This window comes from Candida theae (genome assembly GCF_024610275.1).
Source record: "Candida theae strain CBS 12239 chromosome Unknown scaffold6, whole genome shotgun sequence".
Taxonomy (NCBI): Eukaryota; Fungi; Ascomycota; class Pichiomycetes; order Serinales; family Debaryomycetaceae; genus Lodderomyces; species Lodderomyces theae.
In genome coordinates this window covers 24336-39601 of record NW_026261434.1, presented here as the reverse complement: position 1 = coordinate 39601, position 15266 = coordinate 24336, and the positions used below count along the sequence as shown (strand labels likewise).

At 40.3% G+C, this 15266-nt stretch overlaps 6 protein-coding genes across 6 annotated transcripts; 2 read left to right on the top strand and 4 right to left on the bottom strand. All coding sequences in view use genetic code 12, as the record gives it.

Annotated features, from left to right (window-relative positions):
* Window positions 1-287: 287 nt before the first annotated feature.
* Window positions 288-1685, bottom strand: KGF57_002389 (ZRT1; the record flags this gene model as incomplete). Its single annotated transcript, XM_051751697.1, has 1 exon — window positions 288-1685. One exon carries the CDS (start codon window positions 1683-1685, stop codon window positions 288-290), a length of 1398 nt encoding a protein of 465 aa, XP_051608991.1.
* A 1267-nt stretch (window positions 1686-2952) lies between these two features.
* Window positions 2953-5637, top strand: MSH2 (mismatch repair ATPase; the record flags this gene model as incomplete). The annotated part of the gene is made up of 1 exon (XM_051751696.1): window positions 2953-5637. The coding sequence occupies one exon, from the start codon at window positions 2953-2955 to the stop codon at window positions 5635-5637; it is 2685 nt and encodes an 894-aa protein (XP_051608990.1).
* Window positions 5638-5760: 123 nt separating this feature from the next.
* Window positions 5761-6922, bottom strand: YDC1 (alkaline dihydroceramidase; the record flags this gene model as incomplete). Its single annotated transcript, XM_051751694.1, has 2 exons — window positions 5761-6710; window positions 6913-6922. 2 exons carry the CDS (start codon window positions 6920-6922, stop codon window positions 5761-5763), a joined length of 960 nt encoding a protein of 319 aa, XP_051608989.1.
* Window positions 6923-7380: 458 nt separating this feature from the next.
* On the bottom strand, window positions 7381-9075 carry KGF57_002386 (uncharacterized protein; the record flags this gene model as incomplete). The annotated part of the gene is made up of 1 exon (XM_051751693.1): window positions 7381-9075. The coding sequence occupies one exon, from the start codon at window positions 9073-9075 to the stop codon at window positions 7381-7383; it is 1695 nt and encodes a 564-aa protein (XP_051608988.1).
* A 985-nt stretch (window positions 9076-10060) lies between these two features.
* On the bottom strand, window positions 10061-10816 carry MET16 (phosphoadenylyl-sulfate reductase (thioredoxin); the record flags this gene model as incomplete). The annotated part of the gene is made up of 1 exon (XM_051751692.1): window positions 10061-10816. The coding sequence occupies one exon, from the start codon at window positions 10814-10816 to the stop codon at window positions 10061-10063; it is 756 nt and encodes a 251-aa protein (XP_051608987.1).
* A 325-nt stretch (window positions 10817-11141) lies between these two features.
* Window positions 11142-15263, top strand: KGF57_002384 (cohesin-loading factor complex subunit; the record flags this gene model as incomplete). Its single annotated transcript, XM_051751691.1, has 1 exon — window positions 11142-15263. One exon carries the CDS (start codon window positions 11142-11144, stop codon window positions 15261-15263), a length of 4122 nt encoding a protein of 1373 aa, XP_051608986.1.
* Between the last annotated feature and the right edge of the window lie 3 nt (window positions 15264-15266).

The window sequence follows — 15266 nt, the reverse complement described above, 5'->3', positions numbered from 1 at the left end:
CCCATTGCAAGACACGAAAGAGCTATCGCGTCAAATCGTTAGACTGAATATATTCACTAAAGATACTTGTGAACTCTATCACACACACACACACACAAACACCCATGAGGGGCATAGTTCAAGGCTTCTTTTCTGTTTGTTCGGTGTGCACCGTAGGTCTAGGTGTAGATTTCTTGCGTTTAAGAAAAGATTTGCAGAGAGGTTGTATGGTTGCAAAAAGAAAAAAATAAAAAAATATGTACCATTAAGGCAGTCTATGTACAATAAATCGCTTGTGTAGCACATGCCTAAGCCCACTTTCCTAACAAACTCATAAGAATCAACCCTCCAATCAATGCAATCATTGCCAACGTAGTATGTACCACACCTGCGCGGCGCAAGCTTCCGAATAACCAGTCGTGTGCCCACATTTCAATCAAGCCTGTCCACAACAAAACACCGGCTGAGAATGAATCCAAAGTTCCCAATGCAACAATTGTTGAAGGATCATTTCCATTAAACTTGTGAAGGGTACCGATTCCAATTGCCATACCTATCGGAGTTATGATTGCAAAAACACCTGCCATGACAACCTTTGACCACACAGAGTCCCTCAATTCACTTATTCTTGATCCAAGTGCCAACCCTTCAAAGAACTGGTGAAACACAATGACAATGAATAGAGTAATGAAGTATGAATCAGCAGCGACAACCAAGGTTATACCGATCAAAGTTGAGTGGAATACAATTCCTGCTTCAAGGATTGCAACGGAAAGCTTGTCGTGCATGGATTTCGAAGATTCTGGGAGTGACACGGTTTTCTCCTCATCAGACACTGTCTTGGTTGCAACATTTGTACCTCTGTCATCTTCTGATGAATTTTCTTTGGCAGTGGGGAGTTTATCCAACCTGCGAGATAAGAACCGATAAGCAACGTACTCAATCACAAACGCAATAAAAATACCCGCCATAGTTATTGACGCTCCGGTTCCTTCGTAAACCAAATGGATACATTCGCTAGACCACATTAAAAACGCATGGGTCATTAAATGGACCAAAGCAGTGGAAATAACTACACCCGTGCCAAATTGCTTGATTATGGTAATGACGACGTTTTCAGATGATATCTTAAAGACTGAGCGTAATACCAAAGGACCAAAAGAGCCAATTGCGCTGGTGACCAATATGACGAACAAGAGCCCAATTCTTAAGGGAATGTTGTAATCTCTATCTATTCTTTCACAAGTTCCTCCATTTGCTCCAAGTACTGTGTTACCATTTTCATCGACACAATGTTCAACTCCGGCATGGAAATGGCACGAAACACCTGACGTGGAGCTTGATTCAGAAGTGGTGGTACTTGCATCTGATGACGTGTCTAACACGACAAACTGCAACTCTTCCTCGCCATTCATGCAATACACCTCTGTTCCGTGCGAGTGACACCCGGTGTAGTTGGACTGTGGGCTTTCTTGGCTTGGTTCAATACGTCCCTCGTTTCCTTCCCAATCAATACAGTACTGTGTATCACCATGCATGTGGCAATCAGTAATGGTACTGTTTGCAGCAGCATGCTCATGGTCGTCGGCCCTTTTGATCAAAACACTATATTCTTCATTCAAAGGGTTTCTCACTGTCAATGCATCAACAAAACTTTTTGCGAGGAGTCCAAATATGGAGACTCTTGCCAATACTGTGTATTTCATCTTATCGTGTTCTGTTTCAAAGAGTCATCCTGAGTGGCATATTCAGTTGAAAAGTTCTGCAAACATGTAGCTATATAGTGTCTCAATACATCGTCATAACTACTACCATCATTGTCCATGGCACATGGGAACTTTCCGTTAAAAAAAATAATAATAAAAAGGTAATGCCAAGCAAATAGTATCCTTGTATTGTAGAATTTTTCCATCAAACTTCAGAATTAGAGTTTTCAACTACTCTTATTTCATGGATGCCAGTGGCAGAGACATTGAGTAACTCTTTGTTAAATCGCCAAGAGTAAGCATCCAATACACTACTGCCGCGATTGTTTTTTCTTGGAATGGTCTGTTCGTTCAAGTTACTTGCTGAGCTGATTTGGCCATCGCTTGTGGTAATGCACAAATTTCATCTGTGAAACTCCGTATCCAGTTTGATATACATATGCCATCCGGTTCAGCGATTGTTCCGTTATAGCCTTGTTTGCCATGGTGTAACAACAAGTTTCGTGTGTAAGATGGGTATTACTTTACGGTCTTGCTAAGTATTTTTCTTGGTACCCAATAACCACCAAGGTAGAGTGGTTTTGAATTCATCTCTACAAAAAATCACATTTCACAAGAAGTGTACCAGAAAATACAGTAGCGAAGGCGTAAGGTTGTGTATCTTGCTGTATTGAAGTCGTAGACTTGTTTTCTTTTTTTTGGTATGTGAGAATTGGTGTTGAAAGCAAAATCTGTCCGAAACATGACGTACATTGGTCTATGAGATATATTAGACAGATTATTACACTTGGATGTGAACAACGCACTCATTGTTTTTCTTCTAATCTCTCAAGATTCTCAATAAATCGTAAACCGATATTTTGCATCAAATTTGCACAATATTTGTTGCTAAAAAAAAACAATTCTACAATTAGAAAAACAACTTTTTGTGTCTACACCTGTTGCGTGATGAAAACATCTCCATAACAACATCATTGTTGAGTCAATCTTTGATATACACTGTGTTGGAAACCGTCATTTAGTGAAAATACTTTCCAGAGATGTTGCAAAAAAAAAAAAACAACACAAGTACCCTGTACGTGACTTGGTTTGTGGAAGACAACGCTACCAATTTCAAACTCGTGACACGCGAAAGACACAAAATCCATTTTTTTCTAAAAAGATTCACGCGTTGAAAATAAACAAACAAAGTGAGACGGCCAATCTTGTTCTCACCACTTGATTGAAGTTGCTTCTTGTAATTCCACACAGTACCATCACATCCATCATGTCTTCCAACATAGATGTCAAGTTTGCTGGAACGGGCAACGAAAAGCAGTTTATTAGGCAGTTGGATGAAAAAGATCCTTCCACCATTAGATTCATTGATCACAACAACAAAGATTATTTCACCTGTTTACAAGGAGATGCTGAGTTGATAGCAGACGAAATATACAAAACCAGATCAGTCATTAAAACATCTGAAAAGACACAATACGTTACAATCTCACCACAAGTGTTCCAAAATGTTTTAAAGTTCTGCTTATTGGAGAAGCAATTTAGGGTTGAGATTTACCACAACCGAACTTACCAGTTGCTAGTTAGTGGCACTGCTGGTAACCTTGAAAGCATAAGCAAAGAGTACGATATAAACTTTGAATTTCAGGACAGCTCCAGCTCATCTATTGCTGCCATCAAGTTACAGGGCAACTCTGTGGGTGTTTGTATAATCGAAGACTCTCATATACATCTTTGTGAATTTGAGGATAATGAGTTGTATTCGAACTTGGAAGGATTGCTATTACAATTTGGTATAAAGGAAGTTTTATTGCCCAATTTGTCAGAGAAAAAGCTCTTGCAGGTGATCAACAAGATTGGTAACATTGTGGTGAGTACAATTTCAGCTTTTAATACCAAGAATATTGAACAAGACTTGGTTAAACTATTGGAGGAGGATAATATTCAAATGGTGTTTTCGTCAAAAGGTATGAAATTGTCGGAGTATTCGCTTTCGTTATCATGCTGCAATGCACTTGTAGCGTACTTGGAATTGCTTGATAACGACTCGAAGAATTACACCATTGATAAGTATGACTTGTCAGAATACATGAAGCTAGATTCTTCAACAATGAAAGCATTGAATGTGTTTCCAGAGTTTAAATCAACATCGATAAACTCCATATTCGAGCTCCTTAACAAGTGCAAAACTTCCGGGGGCTCGAGATTGTTGTCACAATGGTTGAAACAACCGTTGACTAGTGTTGAGGCCATTCAAGAACGTCAATCTTTGGTTCAGTTGTTGATGGAGGATGCCAGTTTGAGAGTGGCTGTACAAAATGTATTAGCACAAGTCCCCGATATCAAGAGATTACTAAAGAAAATGTCAATCACAATAGGCAAAACAGGAAATGAAAATAAGAAATTAGAGGATTTGGTGAGATTGTACCAGTTGGTGCTTGTTTTACCAGATTTGATTGAAGTTTTGAAAGGTCAAGGAGAATTAGCTACCAAGTACTGGCTCGACCCACTCGCAAAACATTACCAATCTTTGCTCAAATTTCAGGAGCTTGTGGAAACAACTGTTGATCTCAAGGGATTGAATGATCTACATTCGAATTTTGATATCAGGCCCGAATTTGATGCTTCTTTAGTCTCAATAAATGAAAAGAAGCAATCTTCGCTTGAACTGATAAAGCAGTTGCACTTGCGTGTTGCTGAGGATTTGAATATGGATCTGGAGAAAAAGTTGAAACTAGAGCAACATCCACAGCATGGATATTGCTTGAGACTCACCAGGAACGATTCAGTTGTGTTGCGTAACAACAGGAACTATATTGAATTGCAAACTGTTAAAGCAGGAGTTTACTTCACCACTGGTGAATTGAGGAAATTATCTCAAGTTTATTCAAACTCGTGCGACGAGTATAATATCAAACAGCGCGAATTGATTAGAGAAGTGCTTTCGATTTCATTAACCTATCAAGGAGTGTTTTCCGCTTTGAGTTTAGATCTTTCCCATTTAGATGTGATTACCAGTTTTGCCAATGTGGCGTTACTTGCTCCAACGACGTTTGCAAAGCCAAAATTGACACCTATGGACTCTAAAGAAAGAAAAGTCAGTCTCCATGATTCAAGACATCCTTTGCTTGAAGTGCAAGATGATGTCGAGTTTATTCCGAATGATGTGCTCATGGGCGAGAAGTTCTTCAATATAATTACGGGACCAAATATGGGTGGTAAGTCCACATACTTGAAGCAAATTGCCACTACCGGGCTCATGGCACAAGTAGGGTCATTTGTTCCTGCGCAGCCAGGTGCCGAGTTGCCCATTTTTGATGCAATTTTGTCGCGTGTTGGTGCTGGTGATTCCCAATTGAAGGGTTTGTCGACGTTTATGATTGAAATGTTGGAGACGTCGTCTATATTGGCAACGGCAACTTCAAACTCGTTGTTGATCATTGATGAATTGGGAAGGGGGACTTCCACATACGATGGGTTCGGACTTGCATGGTCTATTCTGGAGCATCTCATACAAACCAAGAAATGTTTTGCTTTATTTGCTACTCATTTCCATGAATTGAACAAACTTGCTGAAAAGTATCCTGAATCTGTTGAGAATTTGCATGTTGTTGCTTACGTTGAGAACAAGGATGATATTACATTGATGTATAAAATCGAGCCTGGTATTTCATCCAAATCATTTGGGATCAATGTTGCCGAAATGGTGAAATTTCCAAATAAAATCATCAATATGGCCAAGAGGAAAGCCGATGAGCTACAAAATAGTACAAACTTGAAAAAGAGCCGGGTTGATGGTAAGCAAATCAAGCAGGAGGTGGAGGAATTGAAGTCTGTTTTGAAGAAATGGAGAGAACAGAACCATCAAGATGTTTCCACCGCTGGTGAGAGTTTAAAAGAGTTGTTGAAGAGTACCACCAATGGGTATATTTCAGAGTTGATACAAACTTTGTAAAAAAGGCTGTGGTTTGTATTGTGTAGATCTATGCATTCTAAATAAAGTCTAAAGTAGTATTCAATGAGCAGTCACAACCCCCCTCTCCTTCTCTCCTCTTCTGTCATCATTGCGCTATTGCAATTATGGCTGCTTCGTTTTACCATTATATTGGTCCTGTCTTCTCACAAGTGCATCTTGCTCAGCCAATATCTTGATGGACTTGTGTTTTTGCAACCCGATTGGATCAATACATTTGACCACGGGCCAGCCCCAAACCCATTGGATAGTGTAATATTCATCAGTTCCAGTTAAGAAACACCTCAAGTATTCTTCAAATATTAAGCAGTAGTAAACTCCACTTCCAGTGAAAATATGCCACCATCCATGACCTTCCAATACGAACCCGTATGGTATTCCCCAGTTCCTTCTGGTGGACCTTACTTGGTCACATAAATGAATGTCCAAGTTCCATAATAAATAACCAAAAACAAACAACCCGATACCAAGAGTTGCCAACCCGTACATTTGTCGTCTGATTTTCTCATCACCAACGTGCTTGGAGCATAATTTAAAAGATTCGTAACCTGCAACGAAATTCAAGGCAGCATATGCAGTTTGGTGGATGGTGGGGTTACGAAGTTGTAAATAAACAATGGTCAAGGTTGCAGCAAACAGGAATACACTCAATCCAACAAAGAAAGATTGTCTCTTTGTTTTGAATTCACTAAAGATTGACCAAAGTGGGATGCAAGTAGTGTAAATCATAGGCAATTCATCCAATAATTGGAAACGGTATTGTAAGGTCATGTGGAAAAGCCAGGATCCTAATCCAACGAGGAAAAATCCTGCACTTGTCCATATAAATCTCTGTTCAAGATGGTTTTGAATTGCATAGTAGACGGCAAAGAGTGCCAACAACATAAAGAATGCATTTGTGGTTGTGTTGAGCATTTCGGCGATATAAGTGGATACAACGTAGTTTTCCTCGCACCAGTCAATGGTTGAAGTTGGTATTCCCCAATACCCATCTTTCTGTTCTGCCGGGTATGGCCAAGCGAAGGGCAACATTTTGCTGTTAACTGACCGAGCGGCTAATTCTACAAGGTGAAATTTCTTTGTTAGCCCTGATTGTGAGTAGCTAACGTGTTGTAGAAGTGTGAGCTAAATGCTTAAGTGCAGTGTGTGATGTTTATGATGATGATGATGATGATGATGATGATGATAGCAGTAGGGTTTTAGAAACCGACTAGTTTCAGCACTGTGTTGTATATTATCTAAGTTGCTACCACATACATACATACATGATTCGGAAGTAAAGGGAAAATAAAAAAAAACAAGAATGTGATTAACGCACGCACACGCACCGCTCTAATAAGTTGGTATTTTAGCTACGCTCGGTTTTAAAATTCGGTCAAACACAGATACTCCTGGTATAACCGAAAAGAGTAATTTTGAACTTCAACAAGAGCGTCATTCTGTTACTTCGTATTCTTATAAAGACGTAACTACAGAAACAACAGGTGCAGACAGGTGATACCTTGAAGTTGTCGCTTCCTTTTATTTATTGTTTTGTCTATCCCCCCCCGCACCGTGGTTCAAGTAGCGCAAAGTAACCAGTTTTTGTGTCGCGAGGTGTCAAGCTGGCCCTCAATATTTTTCTTGACATTGGCTATAGACCCTGTCTGTTTGAGTTCTTAGAATAGTCCACATATTTATTCATTGCAGGAAACTATTAAAGGTTAGCTATAAAGTATACAGAAGCTAATTTTCAAACCATCTGATCCAACACTCCTCGTTTATAGGCCCAGTTGTTGTGTAGGCATCACTCATGCACATCATTTCTTGATCGCTTCGAGCTCCTTTTGTATTCTCTCTACCGAATTTTATTGGCTCCAAATCCACTTTGATCTCACACCAATCGTCATCCAAAGCGGAGTGGAAATGCCAATACAAGCTGGCCACCACTAGCTTCATTTCCATCCATGCCAAGTGCATTCCGAGACACATGCGTATTCCCTTGCCAAAATGCATCATATATTTATTTTGTAGCTTCAACCTTTGTTGAAACTCTTCTTCTGTTTCCTCAGAGTACCTCAACCACCGATCAGGGATAAAGTGCTCATGCTTGGGGAAAACTGCGGGGTCTCGATGCAATGCATATGGCAAGCAGGATATGACCGTCCCTCTGGGGAGTGATACCCCTTCCACGGTGTACTCTTGATTGACAACTCTCGGCTCCGCTCCTGGAATCGAGGAGTGTACTCTTGAATTTTCCAACAATAAAGCATCCAAAAACTCAAGCTTGTCTATTTGTTCCAAATCTTCAATCACGTCGTTATGCATTGCAGGCTTGCCAAAGTGCTCGAATAGCTCTCTTTGTAACCTCTTGACCAACGATTTGTTCCCCGGCCGGGATAACTCATAGACCAAATAGCATAACTGAACAGCTGTTGTTTCGTGACCTGCAAACAAGTTGTCTGATAAGAACGAATATGCTTGGGGTCCGTTTAACCCATTCGCCTTCAATGATTCCAAAGTGGTCAAGCTTTTCCCGTTTCTGCTGAAGTGTCTCTCAGCATAATCATACAAGGACACTCTGAATTGTGATATATCTTTGACACTCTGTAAAACCATTTTAGTGGCAGCTAAATTCCAAAATTCTGGCATCAAAGTAGTCCAAAATAACATACCTGACACTTGGCGATGTTTCAAAATGATTTCGCGATCAGATGGATTATCCAACAAGTCCAGTCCGTTTGTTTTGCCCAATTCAAACTTTGAAATAACATCCATTGCATATGCTCCAAATAATGAAAACACTTCAACCCCGAGATTATTTGATCGTTGTGATTTGTTGAACCAGGCAACGTGGTGTCCTTTGGCATGTAGGTTCAATTCTGGACTCACACTTGCATAATCGGGGGTTTCACCAGTGACAGAACTTTTATAAATGTAGTCCAACAACTTCGTAGTAGACTCGATCATGACCCTCCTTGTGTCATTCTCAGGTGACATGATGTTCCCCTTGTTGTATAGTCTCATTATGATCTTCTTGTACTTCAAATGTTGTTCATTGTTTAGTGAAGCAAAGATGTTATCATGGCCGTGGTTTGTGAAGTTTGCGTAAAACGATGACTTGGGAAAGTTTTTAATGTAGATATCATTCACATACTTGAGTCCATACACGCTGACTTCTTTGGGTGATAACACAACTACTGGGCCGTATGTTTTGTGCAAGTTGTACACTTTTTGTATCCAAGTTCCTCTACGTTGATGGTTCAAAGCAGGGATTTGCGAAACTCGGTAGGTGTATGGCCCGGGAAGCTTCCAAAGCGGGGACGAAATTGGCAAGTAAATAAAATAGTGCACGAAAAGTAATCCAACAGCAGCAATGGCTGACCAGTACGGGTGCACCACTATGAAAGAGTGAGCTTGTAAAAGTATGTCCTGTAACATGGTCCGGTGACACTCCTATGACAGAGTTCATAAACCGACTAAACGAATCATCTCTCCTTATATATATATATGATCAAACCTTATCTATGATTTCCGAAAAAACAGCCAGAATTCCGCACTTTCAAATTGTAGCACAAAAATAAGGGGCAACGCGCAATCAGATAACACACAATATTTCGTCGTCGCAAAAGGCCCTTTTGAGGCGACTGCTTTAAGTATTGCAGTAAAATGCGGTGCTTTGCATTGTGGAACTTTACTCTAAATACATGTAACGGCGCGTGAGGTTTGCCGTTTGACGAACTGAGTGGCATCGTTTATTTCCCCCTCCTTCCACCCCCCCTGTCAGTTGATTCCACTACTGAAGGTCACTTACTGTGATTGAATATATGCCAAATTCAAAGCATAGGGGAGACAGGCTATTGTTTATATCCGGTTGAGATGTAGTTTCCATTGCATAATATGCAACTAGCTCAGCAGCCCTGGTGAGAAGATACTAAAATTTTACCGGTTCTATACTTACCGAGTCGTTGAGCTGCAATACTGCGTGCAACTGGATCCATCTATTTGACTGACGAGCAGCAACACAAAGGAAAGCTCGAAGTTGTAACATTTTCAGTCCTTAGGTTCTCCAGCTTCCATTTCAGTATTGTGAACTCACTCCAAGCTTTCCCGTCAACAGATTTGTTTTTTTTCGTTCATGGCAAAACGCAGTCATAAGAGGTTAGTTTATCTGAATGTTTGTTCCTCTTTCAGTTGGTCTTGTCCAGAAGGCTACGTGTACTATCAGTACCTTAAAGACACCGTTCGGTTGCAAATTACATACTTCACGTGATGTGGTGCAATTTCCCACGCTACCAACGCTTTCCAAAAAGAATGGGAAAAAATTTTACACAGTTTTTTGCATCTACGACTGTCTATCCATATAAATGAATAATTAAATAAATAAATAGATAAATGAGTAAGGGTAGCAACGCCACCAACCATTTCAAGCTGCAGTGAATTCGGTAAATTCTTTTGCAATGTGAATGCCGCACTCTGTTTTGACCTTGTTTTTCCACCTTCCACTTCTCTCGTCTTCCCCATCGGCTACAGGAACTGTGGAGTGCCAATCGCCAATCGACTTGTATCCCAAGTCTAATAGTTCATTATATGGCACATTGTTTTCATCGATGTAGCTCTTCACCGCATTAAAATCCCAATCCCAAAGCGGGTTGACTTTGAGAATATTGTTGGGTTCGTCAAACTCTAGCACCGCCAAAGACGATCTTGCCCCACCTTGTGATTTCCTTCTCCCTGTTAAAACCACATTAACGTTTAGGTCTTTGTAAGCGCGCTGTATGGGTTCCACTTTGACCAAGTAGTCGTAGTACTTATCGTTTGTTTCCCACAACTGATCGCCGTATTTGGCTACAAATTCTTGTTCAGTGGATACACCTTGTGGTTGGTACACATTGATTTTTGAGTCGGGATAACGCTGCTTGACCCGCTCCAACAAGTCATGAGTTTGAGGGAAATGATAAAGGGTATCGACAAAGATCAAATCTATTTTGCACTCGGGTATCTTTGAGATCATATCGGTGATTGCCAACCCAGTCAATCCAAAAGCAGTGGTTTGATATACATTGGGGAAAGTCAAGTAGACCCATTTGATTAGTTCTTGGGGCAGCAACTGTTGCAACCGTTCGTTCAAGAAATTTATATGTTCATTTGTGAGTTTGATAGACCTACTTTCCACAGTCATGGCCTAGGTACTGAGTAGTTGAATGGATTTGTAAGCTACAGAGAGAAGAAAATATGGTGGAAAAGTGGAAAAGTGAAAAAATAAAAAAAAAAAAAAAAAAAAAATAAAAAATAAAATAAAATTGAGTAAAGAGAGACAACTTCGATCAATGTCACGAATTGACACTTTACGACATTGAGAATGAAGAAACGCGTCACATGTATACACACACACACACGTCAAAGAGGAAAAGATTCTGACAACCACTAGATGTACCAAAGATACCAAAGGGATCTGCAACACCTGACTTTCATACTGTGCTGACCCCACTCACAGCGATGCATAAATGTCCACTCAACAACAACAACAGCAACAACAACCAAATGTGCTAAAACAGGTCTTGGCCACGACTCCCCTATTTCATCTCATTCCAAGACAGCATGTAGCTCCTTTGATTAATTTACCCCTGCTTGTGCCCCAATCAGACGAGGGTGCTTTAAACAAGCACGTCATTCACAGTATAGAGTCGTTTGACTCAGAAAGTGCTAAAAAATTTGAGCAGGAGTGCCAACAAGAGTTGTTGAACTTTACCGATCCTGAGTTGGACTCCATCAAGTTTAAGGTATCCTCATCACACACAAAGAAACACGCGCTGCCGTACCAATATTCCGGCTTTGATGCACAAATTTTGAGAAGCGAATCAATTGAGAGAGGCAACATTGTACCCAAAACAAGTGATGAAATAGTAAAGACTGGAAGATTATCCATTCGAAAACGAGCACCCACTGGAGACGATACTTATGTTCCGAAACACAACCAAAAATACTATAGAAAATTCGAAAAGGAATACATGCGATTGAACCCGACCCAGGAAGTGGTCAACTCTGGAGCCTCTGAGGATGAGTTTACTCCCATTGTCAGTATTAAACCCGAAAGTAACTTGATGAAATTAAATTTTCGAAAGTTCAATCAGTTTCTACATAGGGAGCAGCAGAATTTTACTTGGGAGGATATGGTTGTTATATGTGAAATATTAAACAAAATTGACACGTTTCTGGAAGAAGATGCTGGGGATCTACTAAAGGTGCTAGATACTTGCTATAGAAGTTTGTCTAAGGTGACTGGACAATTGCAAAATACAGATATCAAGCACATCAATGATATCAAGTCCATTATCCCAGAGTTATTATGTGGAATATTTGCAAGCAAAGCGTCACTTATCATCATCAAGTACAACATTTCAAAAGGAGTCCAAATGGCATTTGGCAGGTACACGATTGTTATTATTCGAGTCATTGAATGCGTTTATGAGCTCTTTCTTCTTCCTCTCCGAAAGATTAGTTCTGTGGATACAGATGAGAAAGAACAAAAGCTATTTTACAAGCTAATTACCGAAACAAGCAACAGGTTAAGGCAATTCTCATTATTGAGTGGCTCAATCGAAGAACAAACATTAACCAAGTTGGAGATTCTTTGCATCAATCTCATATTTGGTACGAGCTTAAATGATGAATTACCATCTCTTGTGCCAATTGATTCGCTTCAAACATCTGCCAGCTTGTGTTTAATTGCAATTTACAAGAATACCGCAGACCAGAGAACTTTTCTACTACACGAGGTACTTACCGGCTTTTCCTCCATAAATCCAAAAAAGGGAGAAGCGAAAAAATTCAAAACAAAGCGTGGTTTTGATATTCATTACTTCACCATGATTTTGAATAATTTTTCTTTCATTTTTATCGAAAGCGAAGGCTATTCCTCAGATTTCATGGATCATGTTGCTCGAGCATTGATTGAAAAAGTTCAAGGTAATGCGACTGAGCTAAGACCAAAACTTTCCTGCTTCATTTCCGATTTATTGCAAATGGCATACTTGCCTGAATGGCCAACTGCGGATTTGTTCTTGACGTCTATAGCGTCCACCTTGATTCAGGTTTTGAGCTCGCCAGAGGATCAAGTTCCCGGAGAAACCCAGTTTTTGGATATTTTGCAAGATTTGGCCGAGAACGTTCTTGGAACGCCATGTGACAATCCCCCAATGGGAGAGAAGGAGATGTTGTCAATTTTGGGGAACAGTCGGGAATTTGGTACCGGTGACGTTTTGCCTTGTTTAAGAATAAAACTTCAAACCCTCGCTGGCTTCACCCTCACCCTCGATTCGGAACTTGTCAAAAATCATGATACACTCAATCCCGGATACAAGTCCTTGATTTTAGTCAGGCTTCGTGAATTTTTTACCATAAAGTACCTCAACTTTCTCGAAACTCAAATAGGGAGTCCCAGAGCTAAAGCAAGGGCCAAATCAATAAAAGGCTTGCTTGTATTTGTGTCCAATTCCCCTCAATCACTACAATCGGCACAGTTACAAAAGCAGCTATCGTCCAGATTACAAGACTCTGCTGCCCTGGTGAGGGACGCAATGCATGAATTCCTCAATTCACATATTAAGAAAAATCCTGACGAAGCGGAAAAGTTGATTCAACCAATGTACCTAGCTATGGACGACCCGAGTGTATCCGTCAAGAAAAGAAGTATTCAGTCATGTATGGCGGTTTTTTCTTTGGTTAGCGAAGCTGCAAAGTTGCAAATCAGTGCAAAGATATTAGAAAAAATATTTGACCAAGAGGATAGCGTTCGCAATGAAGCAGTTTTGATGTTAAAGAACCGTTTCCTTTTCCAGCCCCCGGCAGTAAACTTGGTAAATCCCGGAGTGTTGGACGTTATTCGAATTGGAAAGTCAAAGGGCACAAAATTGTTGCTGTCCTTTTTCAAAGAGTATGTTTTTACCGACTCCAAAGCTGTTGGGTTTGTTGGCGGGCTAATATTGTCAGCGGTTGAGCTTGTAGAAAATGCGGACGATGTGGAGGGTGGTATGTTTTTGTTGTCAATGCTTTCGCAGATTGATCCCAGTCTAATCACACAAGATGTGTTGGTGGAGTTGAAGAGTTTTTACCTCGAAGAAGCTAATATCAACACCAGCGCCTACACTTACGCCCTCGAAATATTGAAAACCACCACATCCCACCTCGCGGGTATTCGTCCCGAATTTTCCCTTGAAATTCAGTCATTTTTATTATCTAAAATTATCAACTTTCATCAAAGAGACATGTTGTCGACCATTTCTGCCTTGTGGAACTTGAGCAGACTCAGTTCAACAGAGAGCAAGATTGCCAATGCCGTTGTTGGAACCTTAAAATGGGTGAGAAAACTGTACAATGACAAAAACTATAAACAACTTCCCAAGCTATTGCAATTGTTGGGGTGTTTCGGTAGACTCATAAAACTTCAATTATTTCAACACATTTTTGTCAAAGAAGGCTTGATGAGCGAAGGCGACAATGTCATGACCATTTTGTTCAAACATATCTTGACCTTCACCAAGCCAGAGTTCCCTCCAACGCTTCGAAAGTATGCCCTTTCAAACTTGGTCTTGGCGTGCTCGAGTCAGCCGAGGTTGATCACCCATAATGCCGTGACAACGCGCATATTGGACGCAATAAGGTCAGAAGCACCCAACGTAAAATGTGCCATCATTCAGAATCTTAATATATATTTGGACGATCATGGAACGATTGATGCAAATACACCATCGACAACCCTTGAGTCGATTCAAGGAGTAGGAAATTTACAACAGAATGTTTGTAAGTCCTTGGTCGAGATCTACTTTGAGGATATTATTGGATTGTGTACATCAAACGACCTTCAATTGGTGCTGGAAGCCTTTTTGTTTGTACGGATGTCGTTAGAAATGGGATTTGCGAACCCGATCAAGGGTATTTCCATGGCTGTCGCTTTACAAGGATCTCCAATTTTGACACTTCAAAAGGCTGCGCATGAGTTGTACAAGTATTTATTTGACAAGTACAGACCGTTGATGGACTCTCAATTTGGCGAAGGTATCAAACTAGCGTACTCTACGGGTCAAATTGCTCGGAATATGTTTGCATTGCTTTACGAGGTTGTCCTTGAATCAAAGATGTCGCGCAATAAGTTTATCAAGTCTGTGTCCAAGTATTTTGTTGTAAAACCCAGGAGCAGTCACTTGGATGAGGATTTGAAATTTATCCTTTTTGTGATTGAGCGAATGTCTTTGATCAAATTTGAAACCGTTGAAGAGGTTTACATTATATTGCACCAGTTGCAACAAGTTTTGCAAAATTACGCTCCCGATTACATAAATGATCTCCGTGAGGCTGAAGTTGGTGATGAAAACACTAGCGATTTAGGCTACTTGATCTATCTGATTTTAGATTACTACAACTTCCTTTGTGCAAAGTATGGTATCACTAGTGAAAACATAGACGGATTCAGTTCGCGTTTATTAGAGATTGATTTTCTGCGAGCTCCAACTGTTGTGAGTTCACCTATTTTACACGTGGAATGGATATTCTCCAATATGCGCAACCTTGAGTCGCTAAAGTTCGTTGTGAAGGAGATTCGAAAGTCTATATTCGTGCTGGGTGAATAAATA